At 40.7% G+C, this 21958-nt stretch overlaps 2 protein-coding genes across 2 annotated transcripts in view; both read left to right on the forward strand.

Annotated features, from left to right (window-relative positions):
- Positions 1-14347, forward strand: part of LOC146486170 (uncharacterized) — a 46221-nt gene extending 31874 nt beyond the window's left edge. The window contains exons 7-11 of the mRNA XM_085096885.1: positions 2242-2441; positions 2815-3201; positions 6566-6952; positions 13277-13663; positions 14298-14347. Coding sequence (XP_084953011.1) covers positions 2242-2441; positions 2815-3201; positions 6566-6952; positions 13277-13663; positions 14298-14347 — 1411 coding nt within the window. The remainder of the gene's footprint in view (positions 1-2241; positions 2442-2814; positions 3202-6565; positions 6953-13276; positions 13664-14297) is intronic.
- A 182-nt stretch (positions 14348-14529) lies between these two features.
- LOC146486172 (uncharacterized) overlaps positions 14530-21958 on the forward strand; it is a 74141-nt gene continuing 66712 nt past the window's right edge. Inside the window, exons 1-3 of the mRNA XM_085096896.1 lie at positions 14530-14771; positions 18511-18878; positions 21156-21437. Coding sequence (XP_084953022.1) covers positions 14530-14771; positions 18511-18878; positions 21156-21437 — 892 coding nt within the window. The remainder of the gene's footprint in view (positions 14772-18510; positions 18879-21155; positions 21438-21958) is intronic.

Consider the following 21958-nt stretch of genomic DNA (forward strand, 5'->3'; position numbering starts at 1 on the left):
ATGTACTAAAACAAAAGCAGGGAAACCCCTTTTTTGTTTTTAAACTACCAATGACGTTATGGAGAACCTTCTGGAACATAATTGAAAGATTGCAAAACGACTTGTTGTGTATCTTTCAGCTCGTCCATTGCTTGGACGACTTCAAATTTAATGTTTCCTACATCGTTATGCCAAACTGGTCTGGAAAGTTCTGTTAAAAATGCCCAAATCGTATGGCACAACACAATCATGTTAGTTTTATTTTTACCACACGTTGAAAATGTCTGTCACGCTCGGTTGCCACGAGAGAAATAGATAATCATGTTTTTATTTAACGTATTTAAAAACGCGTGTTTTGAATTTTTAATCCGCAAAGTTAATAAAGATGTTTTTCAAACTTTTTCGAAAGCTCCAACTAAAGGCAAATGCCCAGAAATTCAACTAAATCTGGAAAAATGTTTTAAAGAAATTCAAGCAAAATATGCCGGAGACAAAGCTGCTTTAAAAGAAGTTCAAAAGGAAAAAAATAAAGAAGCTTTTAACCAAGCTCATGGATATGAAACATTTAGAGGCATCCTACCAAGGTTTGATTGATGAAAGCACGAGTAATGAACATGAACTTATTCAACTTTTGAATAAGCTAAACGAAGCTATTTTATCATCTAAAAAGAAGACGACATTATTTGCTGCAAGATAAGGAAAGTTATTGAAAGACGCAAAAATATTTCTTACGCGACAAATGAACAAGAATTTTCGAGAAATGTGTGGGTTTTCAACTCGTTATGTCAATTTTTTAATCTAATTTTTTAAATGTCTTTACTGAGGTGTCAAAAACGCTGCTATGAAAACACAAAATCGCTCCAAGAAACAGCATAATCTACGGCTCCCCATTACAAAACGAGTACAACCCAATATTTCTTTTCCAACACTTGCAAGCAGAGATAGTTAATATTGCGGCGGCCAAAGGTTCTCCAGCTGACGTTGTTCCCACGCTTAGCGCAAAGGATTCATGAAGTAATCTTCTAATGAGCGGCTCTTCCTGGCGGTACTAATGGCGGATCTCCTGGTTAACGGTTTTGGTGCGTCCTGATGACTAATCGATGAACAAAAATTTTGTGGCCTTTCGATTACTTATCGATGTCATCGATTATTCATTGATGCTACTGATTACTCATCGATTACATATTGATTACCCATCGGTTACTCATTGATTACACATATATTATTATGCTGCACATAATTTATAACTGACTTTCCTTTTATGAATCTTTACGTGAGTGGTTCGCGACGATTATAACAGCTATAGGTAAAGAGGAGTTGTACACTCATGCATGGTTAAACGGGGAAAGTAACTAAATTCATAGGAAGCCAAGACTCGTCTTTAGTCTATTACAATGTATAGGCCATCTACGAGAAAAGCAAAACGGCATGCATCATTGATTTGATGGACGATAAAATTACCGAAAAGGAAATGTTCAGAAGGTTGATTTGTCTGTCTCACTCTCCTGATTTTCGACAAGTTTTCTTGCCGGGGTAAAAGTTTCCGTCTAAGGCGGTTGTTTCATTCTATTAATGTAAATATGAAATTGTTTCTATTTCTTTATTTTCGATTTGGTATGATTTGTGTAGCCACGAGATTAGATCGATGGCTAATCAATGCAATCAATGACTAATCGACGACTGAAAATTTTGTGGCCTATCGATTATTCATCGATTACTAATTGATGATCGGCAATAATCAATGACTAATCAACTGATATACTTCATTGCTGTCATTGATGTCATCGATAAGTTATGTCTAGTTAAAAAAAACGTGCGCTGAAATAACATTAAAATCTGACTTTAAAAATTATTGGGTCTAGCTAGTAAAGCGACCTGTACGTAGCCTCACAATCCATTTCCATCCGGGCCATTCATAGCTTAAGACACTTAGTAAAACTGGCAAAGCAAACCTTAAGAAAACTGAACATTTATTTTAGATGTTCATTGGTGCAAGTATGGTCGACTTTTACCTTTTGAAAGAGTCACTGAACAAAACTGACATTTCCTTTGGTAGATGGTTTATTTCAAAATCACATTGCAGCCCAAGGACTGAATTAATCAATTTTACAATAAAAGTTTTTAAATTCAAAAATTCACAAGTATATTGTATAAAAGTATCAATAATAATCTAATTTTTCTACGGTTTTACTTGCAATTTGCGCTTGTAAAAAACACACATCTATGATTAGTTTTCATGCGTGCATACGTTTCTCACTGCAGACGATTTACGCCGAGAATGAAAACAACAATGCAGATGCTGTTGGCGCTCTTTTTCGTTGTGAACAATGCTGTGGCAATTGTCCCAGAAGAGTGTGACAGCTTAGACAATGGAGTATGCGAGCAGAATTGTGTAGCAGGAGGCTGCGACCTGGAGTGTTTCAATTCCGAAGATTACCATTCGTGTAAACAATATTGCACTGGTGAGTTTCCTAAGTGATTAATCGATCTATTAACCCCTTAACTGGCAAATTCCTGGGACTCTTTTTGCCAATAGGACAATTTCATGACGGCGAAGGATTATGGTAGTTGTAGTAAAATGACGCCATAGTAAAAATATCCTATTTTCTGGAAGTAGTCGATCAAAAGGGAGTTTAGTTGTCTTTATGAAGGTCTCCCTAAAAATTTGTGCTGTTCTAAAATCCCGAGGACTCGAGTTCTCTTGTGACGTACAAGCTTAGTCTTCTAGTTGTAGGTCATTTAGTGTCATTGGAATTTTCGTATATGCACGGCGCAGTCACTACTGTAACGTTAATTGTTCTTAGAAAGTAACAATAAACGTCTGCCTTATTTCAGGTGGAAATTGCAACGTGAAATGTTCCGCCTCCACAAAATGTGAATTTAGCTGTACAGGAGGAAACTGCGAGACAGTGATTTGTGAAGCGGATACTTGTGAACAGTCTTGTACTGGTGGCGGATGTGGCCTGGAATGTCACGGCAACAACTGCGACCAAAGTTGTACCAAGGGTCACTGCAATCTGCAGTGTCCCAGTCAAGCAGAAAAATGTGAACAGAGGTGTACAATTAACAAAGACCAGTGTACCATAGAGGATACTGTTCCTGACGAATGTGACAGCGTGGAGGATGGCGTATGTCATCAGTCATGTACAGGAGGGGGTTGTCAAGATATGGAATGCTTTCACTCACCACTTTATTACCATACATGTGAACAGAGTTGCACTGGTAAGTGCTCTTATAAATAACTCAAATACTGTTGAAGCTATACCGGGTACACTCTTTCTTTTATTTACTAACGTCACCTTTTGGGGCCTAGGGAGAACGGTCTTATGTTTTGGCAATTTGAACCTGAAAACGTTTTTAAGATGTTCTTAAGTTTCCCGTTACATATATAATTTCCACAAACCAATGTGTACGCGAGACCAGGAACCTTTCGAAGAGCATTATTTCCTGCCAGGATGTTCTTCCTAAGCGGGTTAATTTAAATGAAATCAGTGTGTGGAGCGGGACCAAGAAAACTCTCCGTAATAAGAAGTGTCCGTATTAAGCGGGTGTCCGTAAAGCGGCCTTCCTCTGTACCAAGTTACCCGTGGCATGCTTGCATGCGCGCCTTAGTCCTCTACAGGACTTCGTGCCAGTAACTCTTGCAAGGCTGTCGGGTAACCAAACTCCTTTATTATATGGCTGTGTCTCAAAGGACTGGAAACGATCAAATTCAAGAACTTGATTAGCTAAAATCGATAATGACGGCGGTCTAGATTTTCCCATCTAGACCGGCATCTAGACCGATCTTATTGTAACATTTGTCCTCAAAACGTTATAGACAAAAAAAAAAAAAAAGAAAAAAAATTGGCTTGTTCCTCCTACAGTGCTAAGTGGAAGAACTAGTAGCCCTGAATGTGGAGGCAGGTAAAGAGAATGAGCAAACGTTGGCAAATTTGAGTCCAGCCGAGAAAGCTACGAGCAAAGATGAAGTCGAAATAGAGAGGTTTTTGCAAGCGCAAAAATCCAAAAACACTCAATACAAGACTAACAGCGACTTAAACGTATGGAAGAAATTTTGTGAATCAATGAAAGAGTCTAGAGTAATTGAAAACATACCTGCCAATGAGCTCGACCTTCTCTTGTGTAAATTTTTTATGTCTGTTTGATCCGTTCGTAAACAAGATGGCACCGAGTACGAACCGTGTACATTGAGCGGCTGCCAGCGAAGTTTTCAGCACCACTTGCATGAAGAAGGAAGTCTAATCAACATTCTTAAGGATAAGGAGTTCTCCAAGTCCAGAGAGGTTCTTGCTGCCAAACGAAAGAACCTGGTTCGCCAAGGAAAAGGAAACCGTCCAAATGCCACAAGAGAGCTAACTGAAGCTGAAGAAGATGCACTTTTTGAAAATGGCTTGTTCGGTGTTCAGGATCCTAAATCATTACAAAGGGCTTTGTGGTGGTTTCTTTCCCTCCATTTCGGCTGGAGGGCTCGAGATGAGAGCCGTAAGCTGTGTTGGGGTGATGTAGGCTTAGCCAATGATCCAGAAACCGATTCTGAATACCTTGTGTGGAAGTCAGAAAGAGGCAGCCAAACACGCACCGGACAAGATGGTGGCCATCAAAGAGCCTTTGAACCGAAAGCGTATGCAAGCAAAAACAAGTCAAGATGCCCAGTTGAATTTTACAAAGCGTTTCGAAGCCATCGTTCCGAAGCCATGTTAGATCCAGATGCTCCTTTTTATCTCGCCATAAATTACCGACAAAAACCAAGTAAGAAAGTATGGTATCTGGATAGGCCCCTCGGAAAGAATGAAATTGGCAAGTTCCTCAAAGACGCCTTTGCTTCAGCCAAACTCAATGAAACAAACAAGAAGAAGGTTTCTAATCACTCCGTTAGGAAGACCAGTGTTGGACGACTCCTCGAAGCAGACGTTCAGCCAAATTTCGTTGCACAGCTAAGCGGTCATAAAAATTTGAAAAGCCTCGACCGAGCTACCATTCAGCATCTCTCAAGCGACAGCGAGAAATGTCTACTGTCCTGAATCGTGGACCAGATATATCCGCTCAGTTCGAAGAAAACCAAGTCAGTGCCTCCACTACAACTCAGCAAAATGTCTTCACAGTCCAACAAATCCAACCTCAGGCAATTTTTGCCGGAGCACATATTGACAAGTTTGAAGGCTGCACATTTAACATTTACGTTTTCTGTGGTGATCAGTCAAAGATCGCGAGGCTGAATGAGAACTGATCGCTGAGCGTTCGCGGCACAGACAAGCATTAAAATTTGTTTCACTTTTGGTCGCATTTTAGAAAATTTTCATTGAGCCTGTAGGAAAACAACGGTAATTTTGTCTTCATTCATTGACGAAGTTTGTACAAAGCTGTACTTTGAACAGTTATTTTTGTCCTGTTTAGACTGGAGACTAGTGACAGAAGTAAGCCAGCTAAATGCTTGAGCCCGCGCAGGGGAACAAATACACTTTTTTCCTTTTGATTTCCTGTTTGGCCATATAATAACATATAATAAACATCTTATTAACCGAGCTAGGTCGGTCTGTACGGGAGAATCTTGACCGAGGTCGCTGGTACAGACCTCACTGCGTTCGGTCTGTACTGGCGACCTCGGTCAAGATTCTCCCATACAGACCTCCCGCTCGGTTAATAAAAACTAAATAGGGACTAAAGGTTAACATGATTTTCATTTAATTTTACTCGCGTTCATACTTCTCGTTTCCAAAAAATAAATCGAATGGTGAAAATAAAGACGCTGTCATTTGACTCTCAGTCTGGGGTATGTTTTTTTGTCTAATGTTATCCTTAACGGTCTTATAGAAAATGGTTCTTATGAAAAACGTGTATCACAGTCACAGTAAACAATGATGTGATATCACTTGCCAACTGGTGTTGAAGTAGATCACACGAGGTGTCAATTCATATATGCTACAGTACCAAAGGTGATCCGAGACCTTCTAAAACATACCAAAAAACCTGAACATTTCGCAAAGAACTTTGAAAAAGTCTGAAGTCTTCCGAGGATAACCGAAGATCATGCAAGCTTTTCCAACGTTTACTTACGAGTAAACAAAATATTACCTTGCTAAGATTACCGCTTAAGCCTTATCGATGCAGTATTGACTTACGTATACAAAGTAACTTTCTAAACTCGACTCATTTGAAATGGCTTCAGTGTTTCTATATCTCCAACGTCGCAAAAGATGGCTCAGTTGGTTGTTGTTGAATATCAATGTGTTTTAAGAGAATTTGTTTTCATAGCATAGTGCAGTTTTTGGAGCCCGTACAATGGTGAACAACTCGTTCTTAGGGTAAATGTTACAATGTATGCTATTTATTATGATCTGACGGAGAAGCTATGAATGCTTTCCATATCTAATCATATTGTACTTCTTCAACCCCTCTCTTTAAAACGATGTTGAATTCCACCAATCTTTTTAGGGGGTGGGTGTCTTATTGCTGTATAAATGCTACTGTCGTACGCGTAACAGGAAATAACGTAAATGAGAATTTGTTTTAAGACCTGGTGCAGTCATTACTGTAACATAAATTGTTGCTAGTAAGTAACAATTAGCGTCTGCCTCATTTACAGGAGGAAATTGCAACATGAAATGTTCCGCCCCCACAAAATGCGTATTTAGCTGTACATCTGGAAACTGCAAGACAGTGATTTGTGAAGCGGATACTTGTGAGCAGTCTTGTACTGGTGGCGGATGTGGCCTGGAATGTCACGGCAACAGCTGCGAGCAAAGTTGTACCAAAGGTAACTGCAATCTCCAGTGTGACAGCCAAGCAGAAAAATGTGAACAGAGGTGTACAATTAACAAAGACCAGTGTACCATAGAGGATATTGTTCCTGACGAATGTGACAGCGTGGAGGATGGCGTATGTTATCAGTCATGTACAGGAGGGGGTTGTCAAGATATGGAATGCTTTCACTCACCACTTTATTACCATACATGTGAACAGAGTTGCACTGGTAAGTATTCTTATAAATAACTCAGATACTGTTGAAGCTATACCGGGTACACTCTCTCTTTTATATACAAACGTCTAATTTTGGGGCTCAGGTTGAACGTTCTTATGTTTTGGCAATTTGAACCTGAAAACGTTCTTCGTCCTTAAGTTTCCTGTTGCATATATAATTGGCATTAATTAATGTGTAGGTGAGACCAGGAACCAATCGGAGAGCATTATTTCTTGTAATGTGGTACAGTAAAACCCCGTTATTACGGACACCGTTGGGACCATAAAAAGTGTCCGTATTATGGGATGTTCTTATTAACCAGGTTAATTTGAAGGAAAATGTGTGGAGCGGGACCAAGAAAACTCTCCGTTGTTTCCTCATGCTATTTGACTCTCTAGGTTTTACTTACTCAAGCGCGAAGCGACTGACACAAAGATTTTTATTATAACCGAACGACGGTTAAACTTAACTGAACTTGAATAATAATGAATAGCTTAAATATCCCTAGCGGTTCACACATTCTGCACGCATTATTCATAGCTTAATTATTCCGAGTGGTTCACACATTCTGCACGCATCTAGTATTACAACATCCCCCTTTCTTAATAGAAAAAAAAAATCAACTGAAAGTTCCTCAAAGTTTTTTTTTAGTGTCCCTACAGCTACACTTCTTCGATCAGTCTTTTTGGTTGTCTAACAGTTCGTCTTGGTCTAGAGGCTGCAATGCTGGGATGGGTGTGGTCTTGCGCACACTGCGTCGGTAATGTATGGCTGACGGTTTTCGTCGGTGGTGATGCTGGCGCAACTGACTCTGCCGGAAGGGCAGGTTGCCCTATTAGCTCTTCTGATTGGTCGCCCTGAATTGCAGGACGCAAGTGTCGACGGTTTCTGAAATATTTCGCTCCACATTCGGTCTGCACTTGATAACGTCTGGGTGACCTGTCAGTGGGTTGCTGAATCACTGTGGCTTTCTGCCAGACTGGCTTATTAGGATCCAGTTGCACGCGAACACTCTGGTATTGCTTTAGATCCTGAAGCTGCTTGGCTTTCTGATTGTAGTAATCTGCTTGGGTCTGTTCCTGTGCTATCTGTGCTTCTCTGCTCTTCTCCAGATTAGGATGTAGGTATTGATGAATGGGAAGTAGTGCTCTATACTTGCGCTGGGTGAGCAGTTCTGCTGGACTTAGTTGACCCGGTCTGATTGGCGTGGATTGGTATATCAGCATTGCAAGATGTGGATCAGAACCTGACTCTTCTTCCTTTTCCCTGATGTTCATTGCCGTTTTGACCATGGCTTCAATGAAACCATTCGACTGAGGGTACCTTGGGCTTGAGTGCTGCACCTGGAACCTGTATTCAACAGCGAATGCTCTGAACTCCTCAGATGCAAATTGGGTTCCTTGATCTGTGTACACTACTGCTGGAATCCCATATTCTGCAAATATTGTCTTGAGGAGATTAATTACGTGACCTGACGTCTGATTAGACAATTTCTTCACAATAGGAAATTTGCTGAAATAATCTGCAACCAGTAGGTAGTGGTGGGAATGGTGTTCAATTATGTCAACTCCGAGCTTGACCCATGGCATGCTGGGTACGTCATGCGGTATAAGGGGTTCCTTCTGCTGACCTGGTTTGTGTTTCTGGCAAATGTCACATACTTTCACTGCATTTCTGATGTCATCCGAGATTCCTGGCCAAAACACTGTCTCGCGTGCTCTTAGTAGAGTTTTCTCCTCTCCTAAGTGCCCTGCGTGAAGATCTTTCAGATAGTCTGCTCTCTGCGATGTGGGAATTACTAAGCGGTGAGCGTTGAATATCAGTCCGTCTTCGATTGCTAGCTCTTCGCGACAATTCCAGTAATGCTGTACTGGTTCCGGAAGTTGACGTTTTTGAACTGGCCAACCATGGAAAATGTAATGTCGTAGCTGATTCAGAGTTGGATCTGCAGTGGTGGCAATTCTGGTTCTGTCCAGGCGATTGTCTGTAGCTGGAATGGCGTTAGTAATCTGATGCACCGGAATTGCATCCATCTGCTTTGCATCCTGAGGTTCTGGACTGAGTGGATCGACTCTACTCAATGCATCTGCTATTGAGTTGTGTACTCTAACTGAATCTTGGGCTTGCTGTGGCAATTCGCTTCTTCCAAATCGTCTCCAGTGGTTTGTGATCTGTTTGAACTCGAACTGGTTCACCAAACGCATAGTTGTGCAGTCTCTCCATGGCAAATACCACTCCTAACAGTTCCCTCTCAATGTTAGAATAGTGCTCTTCATCAGGAGTGAGTGTTCGGGATACGTAGATCACTGGTCTACCTTCTTGTAGCAATACGACACTCAATCCTTTCAACGAGGCATCCGTCTGAATAACATGATCAGACTTGGGGTTGAAATACGCCAGTACTGGAGTCTTGGTGAGCTCCTCCTTGATCGCGTCAAATACATCTTGATGGGTGGAGTCCCAAGTCCATTCCACATCTTCTCTTAGTAGTGGCTTGAGCGGCTCGGAGAGTTTCATTAGGTGGACTGAATAGCGCTTCAGATAATTAACCATGCCTTGGAAACTCTGAAGACCCTTCTTGTCTTTTGGTGCACTCATCTGCTTTAGACCTCTACCTTTCTGTCATCAATCTTCATTCCTTCCGGTGTTAGTGTGTGTCCAAAGAATTCACATTTGGTGCTCTTAAACTGAAGTTTCTTTGGACGTATTCAATAAGCAGTGTCCGTATTAAGCGGGTGTCCATAAAGCGGGCTTTCTCTGGTTGAAGTTATGAATAACGTGTATCACAGTCACAGTAGTCAATGATGTGACATCACTTGTCAACTGGTGTTGTAGTAGATCACACGGGGTGACAATTCATGTATGCCACAGATATCGAAAGTGATCCGAGACCTCTTGCAGAATACGGAAGAGTCTCTGAACCTTTCAGAAACTGGCTTCAAAAAAGGCTGACGTTTTTAGAGGATAACCGAAGATCATGCAAAGTTTTCCAGCGATTACTTACGAGTAAAATAAATATTACCTTGCTCAGATTACCGTTTGAGCCTTATCGATGCAGTAATGGCTGTCCTTAGGTGCCGAAGATGACTGTCTTGTGTTTGAGTCGAGGCCTACCCTGGGAGAAGGTTCAGTTGGCGTCTTTTTCTCCTCAGCTGGCTATTAGGGTTCTCCACTATGTAGGATCGTGGGGTACCAGCTCTGTCTACCACAGTCCCCTCAGCTTTTTGGTCTGGTAACCAAAGGCGCTCTCTATGAGGAGGTCTGAGAGGGTTTTAGCTGAGTGACGCCAAGTATAGCCAGCTTGGGCACAATATGGTGCGCTGGGTAGGGACTCTTGTGCTGATTTTCCTCCCCATCAATAGTTCTGCTGGGCTGATTCCACTCTCAAGGGGATTAGAACAGTAAGCCATCAAAGCCTTGTAGGGATCTGCAGCTTTCTTGAGGAAGTTTTTCATCGTTTACACAGCACGTTCCACCTGGCCATTTGTTTGTGGATATCTGAGGCTGGTTGTGATGTGGGTAAATCCATACTCTTCTGCAAACTTGGTGAATGAATTCGCGGAGAACTGTGTGCCGTTGTCGGACAAAGGTTGATCCGGTATGCTTTGCCTTGCGAAGATGGACTTGAGGTGGAACACTACATCTGGCGATTTTGACGTAGCGAGTGAAGTAGTCGGTAGCAAGGAGGTAGGGTTGGCCTTTGAGCTCAAATAGGTCAGCGGCAACTTTCTGCCATGGGCGATCTGGGAGATCTGAAGGAATCTCTGGCTCGGCTGCGTTGAGCCATTCTTTAATGGAAGTTGGGCACCTGCTTACCACTTCCTCCAATTGCTTGCTTAAACCTGGCTACCAGACTGAGACTTTAGCACGCTTACTGTATTTCGCAATGCCTTGATGGCCGTCTAGTCTTCTCCTCTAAGAGCCTCTCAATTTCATTTACATGCTCCCAGAACCAATCAGGAGTCTTTCTGTGGGGATGACCGAGAGTTTCCTTCCTTGCAGAGAGTCTCCATGCTGGCAGTGGCTAGACCTTGCTTAGAGTCGGTCTAGAATGGAGAAGTAGTACGACTCCTTCCCTCCACTAGTCTAAGGGTTAACCTTGGGCAAGTGATAAAACCCTCGTCCCTCCTTACCTAAGGATACATGTCCAGACATCGGCAGCAAAATGTCTGGTGGTGCAAGTGGCAGTAGAGCTCATTCTAGATCCAATGGAACGAACACCAGATGGCATGCGGAGGAGCCTCAATTGAGGCCAACAGATGACATCAACCAGTAAGTGAGCTGCCACTGCGGGGCGATCTCTTCGTCAAGAATGTTCGTTGCACTCCTGAGCAACACATTGTATCAGGCTTTCAGAAACAGAGAGGATGTCTGGTAGAGGCACAACACTAACTGGGTTTAAAACTGTCCAAGTCGCCTTGTTTTGAGAATGGAGGAAGCCCTGTGGCGATGAAGTGAATGCGACGGCAGCAGGTTTAAGTAGCTGGGAGCTGCTAGCAGGTGCTCTGCACACAGGCGGCTTGCACTTGATGGTCGGAGCTCTACCGACCCCCTGAGCACCAGCTTTTTGAGGCAGCAATGCGAGAATCCAGGCAGCCCTTTTTAGGGATAGCACTGCCTGCAATTGAAAGGGAAGCCCCTAGAACAGGTGGGGTAAAGAAAGCAGCTCAGATCTCATCTGGCTGGTGGTCACAGGGATTTCACTTGAAGCGGCAGAAACTGTAAGACACCGTATTGACTTACGTATACAAAGTAACTTTCTAAACTTGTCCTCATTTCAAATGGCTTCAGTCTCTCTGTATCTCCAAGGTCGCAAAAAATGGTTCAGTTGGTTGTTGTTGAATATCAATTGGCCGATTTTTTAAACAAAGTCTAAGTTAGCCATTGTTTACTGCTAATTCGCCGTTTAGACGTTGTCTCGATAGATAACGATTAACCGTGTTTCTTCTAGTCAATGGCTAAACAATGTCTCACGAGGGCATCCAATTTTAGCGAAGAAGAAAACCTTTTTGTCCTTGCTGGCGGAATTGGGAAGGGTATTTTCAGCTGTGGAAAATAAAAAGTACATTGACGAAGAAGGCAAAGGCTTGGAAAGAAATTCTGCAAAAAAATTCAACTCCCAAAATCGAATTGGAATCAAACGGGACATGAATCAGATTCAATGTAAGAAAAAGGACGATTGGTAAATTCGTGACTCCCCCCCCCCCCCCCCTCCCTTAAAGAAAGAAAAACTGCTGAAGGACAAGCTCCTGTGTAAGTTCGTTGCGGACGTCATAACAGTTTCGGTTTCGCTAGAGTAGGTCTTTGGTGATGACGCAGAAGAAGGACCTAGTCCTTTCTGAAACGAAAGCGCAATTTAAAATGTTCACTATCATATTCTTCTAAAGGGTAAAATCTGTCCCTAAAGGCTGGTTTCTATATGATCGCGGATCGCAGATCGCAGATCGCAGATCGCAATAAGGTCTGCGATCGTCTGCGATCATATAGAAACTACTTCTGCGATCGTCTGCGATCCTGCAATCGCGATCGCAGACGATCGCAGAAGATAGAACCATGTTCTATCTAAAGGCTGGTTTCCATATGATCGCAGACGATCGCAGACCTTATTGCGATCTACGATCTGCGATCATATGGAAACCAGCCTTAAGGCGCCGACGTTGTCGTTAATGTATATTATGTCGATTCGCTGCTCTCTTAACTGTCTATAGCGCAGTGGTCGGTCCATCTCAAATGGCTAGCCATGATATTGCAGTTAAACCTACCTATGAGCAGGTCTAACTTCTAATTGTTCCTTATAGTCGGTGTTCAGACGTGGTCTAGGCACGGTTATAGAGAAACACCGTTTAAACAATCGGTATTTATGGTTTAAACATGGGCTAGACGACGACTTTAAAAACGCTGTTTAAACTTCGTTTAAATAATCGACCCAATGTGTTTTAAGAGAATTTGTATTCATAGCACAGTGCAGTTTGGCCCCCGTACAATGGTGGACAAAAGGGTTTGGGGTAAATGTCACATTGTATGCGATTTAGTTTGATCCGACGAAGAAGCCATGCGTGCAATCCATGTTTAATTGTCCCTCTTAAAACAATGTTAAATTGCACAAATCATTTAAAGGGGTGGGTATTGATTGAGATTGCGAGTTTTTATTCCTGTATAAATGTTGCTGTCGCACGCATAACAGGAAATAACGTGAATGAGAATTTGTACCAAGACTTCTGTCCTAGTTGTAGGTCATTTAGTGTCATTGAAGTTTGTCGTTTATGCTCGGTACTTTCATTACTGTAACATATATTGTTGCTAGTAAGTAACAATTAGCGTCTGCCTTATTTACAGGGGGAAATTGCAACATGAAATGTTCCGCCCCAACAAAATGCGTATTTAGCTGTACAGCTGGAAACTGCAAGACAGTGATTTGTGAAGCGGATACTTGTGAGCAGTCTTGTACTGGTGGCGGATGTGGCCTGGAATGTCACGGCAACAGCTGCGAGCAAAGTTGTACCAAGGGTAACTGCAATCTCCAGTGTCCCAGTCAAGCAGAAAAATGTGAACAGAGGTGTACAATTAACAAAGACCAGTGTACCATAGAGGATATTATTCCTGATGAATGTGACAGCGTGAAGGATGGCGTATGTAAGCAGTCATGTAGGGGAGGAGGTTGTCAAGATATGGAATGCTTTGACTCACCACTTTATTACCATACATGTGAACAGAGTTGCACTGGTAAGTATTCTTATAAATAACTCAGATATCGTTGAAGCTATACCGGTTACACTCTTTCTTTTATATACAAACGTCGAATTTTGGGGCTTAGGTAGAGCGTTGTTATTGTTTAGCAATTTGAGCCTGAAAACATTTCTTAAAAACATTTTCATAAAAAACTCATTAATAATTCATAAGCCCATTGACCTATCAAATGGTCGATAAAACATCACTTGCAGTGGTTTTAAAACCTAATAAAACCTCCTCCTTATTAGTATACGGTGTTTAATGTGTTTTTCGTTTGCTAATTTTTAATGTTCACAAAAGCATCATTTTTATGAACTCTCTTGACACACGCTTTTCCAGGAAAGTTCTTGAAGCCGTTCAAAAAACTCACAGCACGTGTTTTCTCGGGTCTAAAACAATTCGGCTACGCCTCGTGGTTTTAAATCCCGATAAAACACTGCTGCTCGTGGTTTAAACATTACTTTAGGTTCCTGTTACATATACAATTTCCATAAACCAAGGTGTAGGTGACCAGGAACCAATCGAAGAGCATTATTTCCTGTAATGTGGTACACTCAAACCCTGTTACTACGGACACCGTTGGGACCATAAAAAGTGTCCGTATTACCGTCATGTTCTTATTAACCAGGTGAATTTGAAGGAAAATGTGTGGAGCGGGACCAAGAAAACTGTCCGTAATTAGCAGTGTCCGTAAAGCGGAGTTCCTCTGAGAATTTGTCCCAAGACGTCTGTCCTAGTTGTAGGTCATTTAGTGTCACTGGAATTTGTCGTATATGTTCGGCACAGTCACTACTGTAACATGAATTGTTGCTAGTTAGTAACAATTAGCGTCTGCCTCATTTACAGGAGGAAATTGCAACATGAACTGTTCCGCCCCCACAAAATGTGAATTTAGCTGTAGAGCTGGAAACTGCAAGACAGTGATTTGTGAAGCGGATACTTGTGAGCAGTCTTGTACTGGTGGCGGATGTGGCCTGGAATGTCACGGGAACAGCTGCGTGCAAAGGTGTACCAAGGGTAACTGCAATCTCCAGTGTCCCAGTCAGGCAGAAAAATGTCGACAGAGATGTAGATTCAATAGAAAAAAGTGCGCCATCGAAGAGTTTTAAAACGCGTGAAGTTCGCACTGTTGATGAATCCTCGAAAAGGACCACTTCACCGAGGATTCACAACATATTCAATCCTTAGACAATGGGTTATTATAAGAAACGCGTTTGTTCATCGTGTAGCACTTCCTTGTATAACCAGCAATAAAGTAATCTTCACTTGCAAGTGTAGTTTTGGTCTCTCTTTCAGTAATAAGGTTCCTGCCCCCCTCCCCTTCCACATTATTCAACGTAGTGTCGCTGCAAAGCCATCGTTTAAGGAACAAAGGCCAACAAGAGTAGAAGGAATTAAAGGAACAATCAAGGGGATTTGCAGGCAATGGGTCAATTGTTTAAAGATATAGAAATAACCCATGTACATGTTGTACTGAGATGGCGCCGGAAGTGGTAAGAACACGCGCCTCTCATCTGCGCTTGTGGCCCGCTCAGGTTCAAATTCGGAGTCAGCGTCATATGGGTTGTGTTTGTTTGTTTGTTTGATCTTTCCTCTTTTTTTCCAAGAGTCTTTGTGGAAGTTTTACCAAGGGTTTTTCACCCCTTCTTAAAACACCAACATTTCTAAATTCCATTAAGGTACGGAATCGGTGGGCCACAGTTTTGTTTGTCGTTAGACTACAGATTTAACCACACCTCTCCTGCATGAAACAAAATCGTTTTATGCGGTGTTTTCGGTTTTGTTTTTAGCATTAATCTTGGCGTCTTTTGGTGTGCGGAGTTATTATCGATCAAACTTTGGCCTTGTCCTCTCTGTCTTCTATTTGTAGTCGAACTTGTCGAGAAATAAAAAACCGAAGGAATAGCATAAGTACACCCTCTCCCCTCGCTCCTCTCTCCATCCCCGACTGCTTACAACCAACAAGTCGCTGCCGGGTTGCAATCAAGAAATATAACCTCTCAACAAACAATACTGAGCGTCGAAAAAAGTTCTAAAGTTTTAGTAACCAGGGCCGTACCTAGGATTTTTTGTCTGTGGGGGCAAACTCGGCACACCCCTCATAGGGGTCTACCGTATGTAGACAGGGTTTCTAGTTGAACATTAATTTTGTTTTCACTCCTACACAGAAAGTTGCCTCTACGACGTTTAGAGATAAAAAAAACACACCGAAGCTTTTTGTTTTAAATTGCCATGACTTCTTATGGAGTTAACATCTTGTTTAGCTTGAAGCAAACATTGTTTCTCATTTTAAAACACAGTCGATACACTGCTGTAAACAAAGGGAGAAAATCAGTGAGCTTCCACAATACAAACGCACTATATCAGTGGAGCGAAGCATTTGCAAAAACACAGTCGTTATTTAAATACAATTCAAGCCTTTTCAGTATTACTGTGACACGTTGCATAGCTCTATAACACGCTACAACGATTACTAGAGAACCAAAAAACCAAATAGCCGTGCCAAGAAACACAACTCCTTGTGACAAACACTAATAGTCGGGCCCGGCATTGCAACAATTACAGAATGAAGCTCATTGCATGATACAGGCAATGATTAATTTCTGTCCTAACATTACACAAATCTCAACAAGAAAGGCAGTTAAAACTATCAAGCACTTAAAAGAGCCAAGCCAAACCGAGCTGAAATGCCCTATGTGGCATAAAAACACCGTCGTTGAACACGCGGAATAAGAGATCATATTCAAAAGGAAGAGAATTTGTTACAGCGAGTTATAGCTTTTTCTGCGCGTCTAATTTACACCTACTTTTGTTGTATTTGTTTGTGCTACGTCTTTCATACCTTTCGCCCCCACACCTTTATAGATCATTATGTATGTAAATAGCCTTTCTGTCACTCCTTTTACCCTTTTAAGCCAGTTTTCTTTGCATAAGTTTTTAGTGTGCGCGCCATTTTCAGTGTTGTAAAGTTGTGTTTCGCCGTTTTTTTGTTGGTCGTTCGTTTTCAATTGTTTCTCAGTTGCTTATTCCATGTCGTTACTTGTAGTATTTTTTAACATCTTTTATTTAATCTTTGTATTTCAAGAACCGTTCTGGTACGGATTTGTTTACCGTCGGGATGTGTTTGGAATGGTGAAGTTTTCGAATAAAGTGACAAAGTAGAGAGCTGAGTGTAATTAAGCGGCTACAGAATTCAAAAGAGGAAACTCAAAAATCATTAGGCGCAAATGAGCTGTCGGATGATGAACATGTGATGCTTAAATCCAAACCCGCTACAAATACTTGCGAGCAGGGCAGGCTTTTAAAACCAATTTATCTCTGAAAAAAATATACTTGTATAACCTAGATTTAAAAAGACTAAAACACGCGCCAGAAAGTGGCGTAGGCTTGTCAGTCTTCATTTACACACCAAATTCTAAACCATAGGCAGCACAAACTGACAAAATCATTATTTTCATAAGAAAACCGGTACTGGCTTTTGCTTCAAAAGATTTTCCAAAATAATTATTTGGAATTCACATTGAAGGAATATTTTTTCAGTCAATTAGTCGATTTTCTTGTGATCAGTGTGATGTTAGAAACAAATTGAGTTTTCCTGGCGGGGGCAGCTGCCCCCTCTGCCCCCGCGCTAGGTACGGCCCTGGTAACTAATCAGGAAACATAAAATACAAAGCACAACAAAAAAGAAGGCGAAGAAGAGAATTCAACTTCATCAGATTATATGATTTGGTAAAAAAATTGTTTCTTAAATCAAAACAGGAAGAAATGAACTTAACCATCTGCTTGTTAAGAACATAATCAGAGGATGAACCTAGTTTAATGACCTTAACTCCCACGAGTCTCCTGTAGCTCAGTGGTGAAGCATCCGAACTAGTAATCGGAAGGTCTTAGGTTCGACTCCTGATAGGAGCCAGCACTCGAAATTTCTTTTTCCGAGTTTGCCTGTGTCATTACTGAATAATACATCATTCTCATAATCAGAGGAGTTCGCTAACGCTACAATAAATTCTGTGATTTTTAAATGTTTGAAGTTTGGAAATTTAGCAAAACATCTCGGCAAGTCAAGGAGTGCCCACCCCACCCCAGGAATAACAACGAACCATCCATGTTAGCCCAAGATTACACCGACTTTTAGCTAAACTTAGTCTGTAGGGAATACAAGAATCGAATCTTTTAAACGCTCTGTTAAAACATATTTATTTAAGAAGGCTTTTAGTTATTTATTTTTAAATATTGTAATTTTATCGGGTAATTTTACTGGTTTTTAATTTAGTTTTATTAATAATATTGTAATGCGCTTTTGAGTATTTTTATAGAAAAAAGCGCAATATAAGTATTAAATATTATTAAATATCATATTATTATTATGATTGGTTTAAGTATAAATAATCGTACCCAGAAATGTGTCGTCAATGGTTCGCTGCCCAAAGTCTGTTCTCTGGGCTGTGGCGGTCCCTCAGGGAACTATCCTAGGCCCTCTTCTATTCTTGATCTACATCAATGATTTGCCAAATTGTTTATCGTTCTGCCAACTTACCCAAACTTACCCTGAAAACGACTAAACCCGAGTTTATGTTAATTGATTTTAGACAAAAACTGAGTACATTATCTGAATCCTGTGAACTTTCGATAGATAATGTTCCTATAAAACAAGTTTCCACTACTAAATCACTTGGGATTCTTATTGATGATAACATGATATGGCATACTCATATCGACAAACTATCCAAAAAGATTGCCTCCGGCATTGGTGCCATAAAGCGAATTAAACCTTTTGTTTCGCCAGAAATACTGCATTACATATACAATGCCTTGGTACGACCCCATTTCGATTATTGTAGTATTTTCTTAGGAAATTGCGGCAAAGCGCTTTCAAAAAAATTACGAAAACTGCAGAATGGTGCTGCTCGCATTTTGACGTCCTCCTCCTATCATGATGCTGACGCTGGGTACTCGTTACAACAACTTGGTTGGAAAGACCTGATTGCCCAGCGTCAAATTCAAGTAGCTTTAATGGTGTTCAAAGCTCTTAATGATCTGGTTCCTGAATACTTATCCTCTATGTTTACTGAGGGCAGTACACCAGGCTATGTCTTAAGGGACTCTACAAACAAATTAAATGTCCCTTTACCAAGAACTAACTACCTAAAAAAGAGCTTTCCGGTTACAGAGGTGCAACTCTCTGGAACAGTCTATCCTGCAGTCTTAGGCAAGTGAAATCTCTAAATCATTTCAAGCAATTGCTAAACCATCCTTTTAGATACACGGCATTCATGGAAATTAGGTGTAGTTTAGTGTAATTATGAATAAGACTTTTCAGAAACATTTATTGTTATTAAATATTATCATGTAGTTGTATTTTATATTGTACCAAAACCTGATGGATTTTTTACCGTGTTAAAAAAAGTAAAGTAAAGTAAATAGGACATTTTCTCTATGGCGTCATTAAACTACAACTCCCAGAATCCTTCTGGCTTTTGTTTTCTCATGCTAATTAGAGCTATTGTTCTTTGCTGTCCTCTAGGATTAAAAAAATTTGAATTTGAAAAGGAGAGCGAAATGAATTCTGGTAGTTTTAGTAAAATAACGTCACCATGAAAGTGACCTACTGGCGCCCATTAATCACTGAAAACCATTAATCTCGGGACTTCAGAACAGGCACGGTAGGTAGAATTATAGCTTTACTCAGTTCCTTTTAATTTCGTGTCAGGGGTTCAAATTTCCGTACACTTGCTCACTCTACGACAACAGAAGGTGTCATAAGGGAGTGGTCTTATCGAATAATATGCTCTACATTTTCTAGTCTGATTTTCTAGTCTGATGCTCCAAGCATGAAGTATCGTTCGACGGTGTCGATAACAGCCCGATTTACAGGCCAGCGAAGATGGCTATTGGTCGTTTCCAATCTAGTTGTGGCTTAACAATCAAACTTTTATCGATTTGACCACTGACTTCACGATTGATTTTCCGTTATGAAAGCAAAGGTAACAAAGGCCTCATCGTAGTTTCATCAGTTGATATTTTGGACATTTACAGTTCAATGCATGATCCATGTATTGACATCCACTCATTTTAGAATCGGATGTTAGACATTTGAAGAGCAGAACACATCTTGATCTGCAAAAAAATACGAACACTTGGATGAAGACTCTGCTGCACATAGGTCTGAGGGAATATACGAAGATAATGATACGAAGTTTAGTGACGGGTGAGATGCGCTGAATTCTACGAAAAGTTTGTAGTTCAATCTGATCAGCGGCAATGACGAGGTATAACTTTCGGCTAAACATCCATCGCGTCTTTGCGTTCAGGTGTAACGTTTTCGTGAATTTTCTCAGTTTGTGCAATGCTCCGGATAGCAAATTACAAACCCAAAAGGTTTTTTATTGACTTGGAGCTCGAGAGATTGTTGTTTTTACTTAATTAGGAAAATAAGCAAAAGAGAATCACACTCAAATTTTAATTTCTTTACTAAGGTGTCAAAAACGCTGCTATGAAAACACAAAATCGCTCAAAGGAAAAAGAAAAATAATCTACGCCTCCCCATTTCAAAATGAGTACAACCAAATATTTCTTTTCCACAACTTACAATACAAGGAGAGATAATTAATAATGTGGCGGCCAAACTTTCTACAGCTGATGTTGTTCCCACGCTTAGCCCATAAGATTCATGAAGTAATCTTCTGATGAGTGGCTCTTCCTGGCGCTACTAATGGCGTATCTCCTAGTCAACGCTTTGGAGCGTCCTTTAAGTAGAAACCCAAAACCAGAATATCAACATTTCGTTACTAGTTAACATTCAAACAAAACTTAAAACCAGTGCTGATCAAAATTATGATACCTTTAAATGCGACAGGATTCACATATTGCTATTCAGGATACATGTTTTATTGATCCAGCTGAGTTGTTTTCACTTATTGGAATTTAAATCAGTAAATTATCGTAATAGTTTCGTGGGAACTACTTAAAACCCCAGAACATGTTCACCTATGTTGATTAAACAAAAAAAGATTTTGCCTAGTAAATGAAAATAAATCAAGTAATCGACCCAAAACGGTGGAGGCTAATGTCACACTGCAGACTATGTCTATCATATGCAGTTGATAATGTTATAAAACGGCGGTGACCATTTAAAAACGTGCGCTGAAGTGACATTAAAAACTGACTTTAAAAATTGGCTTTAGCTAGTAAAGTGACCTGTACGTAGCCTCACAATCCATTTCCATCCGGGCCATCCGTAGCTAAAGACACTTAGTAATTGCGGTTTAAGAAATCTGGCAAAGCAAACCTTAAATTTATTTTAGATGTTCATTGGTGCAAGTGTGGTCAAATTTACCTTTTGAAAGAGTCACTGAACAAAAGCTGACATTTCCTTTGCCCAAGGGCAATTCAGCCCAAGGGCTGAATTAATCAATTTTACAATAAACGTTTTTAAATTAAAAAATTCACAAGTATATTGTATAAAAGTATCAATAATAATCTAATTTTTCTACAGTTTTACTTGGAATTTGCGCTTGTAAAAAACACACGTCTATGATTAGTTTTCACGCACACGTTTCTCACTGCAGACGATTTACGCCGAGAATGAGAACAACAATGCAGATGCTGTTGGCGCTCTTTTTCGTTGTGAACAATGCTGTGGCAATTGTCCCAGAAGAGTGTGACAGCTTAGACAATGGAGTATGCGAGCAGAATTGTATTGCAGGAGTCTGCGACTTGGAGTGTTTCAATTCCGAAGATTACCATTCGTGTAAACAATATTGCACTGGTGAGTTTCCTAAGTGATTAATCGATCTATTAACCCCTTAACTGGCAAATTCCTTGAACTCTTTTTGCCAATAGGCCAATTTTATGACGGCGAAGGATTCTAGTAGTTGTAGGCAAATGAAAATATCCTACTTTCTGGAAGTAGACGATCTAAACGGATTTAGTAGTTCTTATGAAGGTCTCCCTAGAAATTTGTGCTGCTCTAAAATACCGAGGACTCGAGTTGTCTTGTGACATCACCAATTTAAACCCTTGTTGTTTTGTTAGCGAGCACGTCCCGTCAAGCTTAGTCTCCCTCGCGGCCAATCTTTGTCTTGCTACGCAACGTTCCTCCGAGTGATGAGACAAAAAACGGCTATGAGTGGAATGAATGAATGAATGAATGAATGAATGAATGAATGAATGAATGAATGAATGAATGAATGAATGAATGAATGAATGAATGAATGAATGAAACCTTTATTTAAAACCGGTAAAAATATCAGTATAACAATAGAAAATGAAGAAATTCATCTTAAGTAT

Source organism: Pavona decussata, unplaced genomic scaffold (assembly GCF_977016875.1).
Source record: "Pavona decussata unplaced genomic scaffold, jaPavDecu1.1 SCAFFOLD_21, whole genome shotgun sequence".
Lineage (NCBI taxonomy): Eukaryota > Metazoa > Cnidaria > Anthozoa > Scleractinia > Agariciidae > Pavona > Pavona decussata.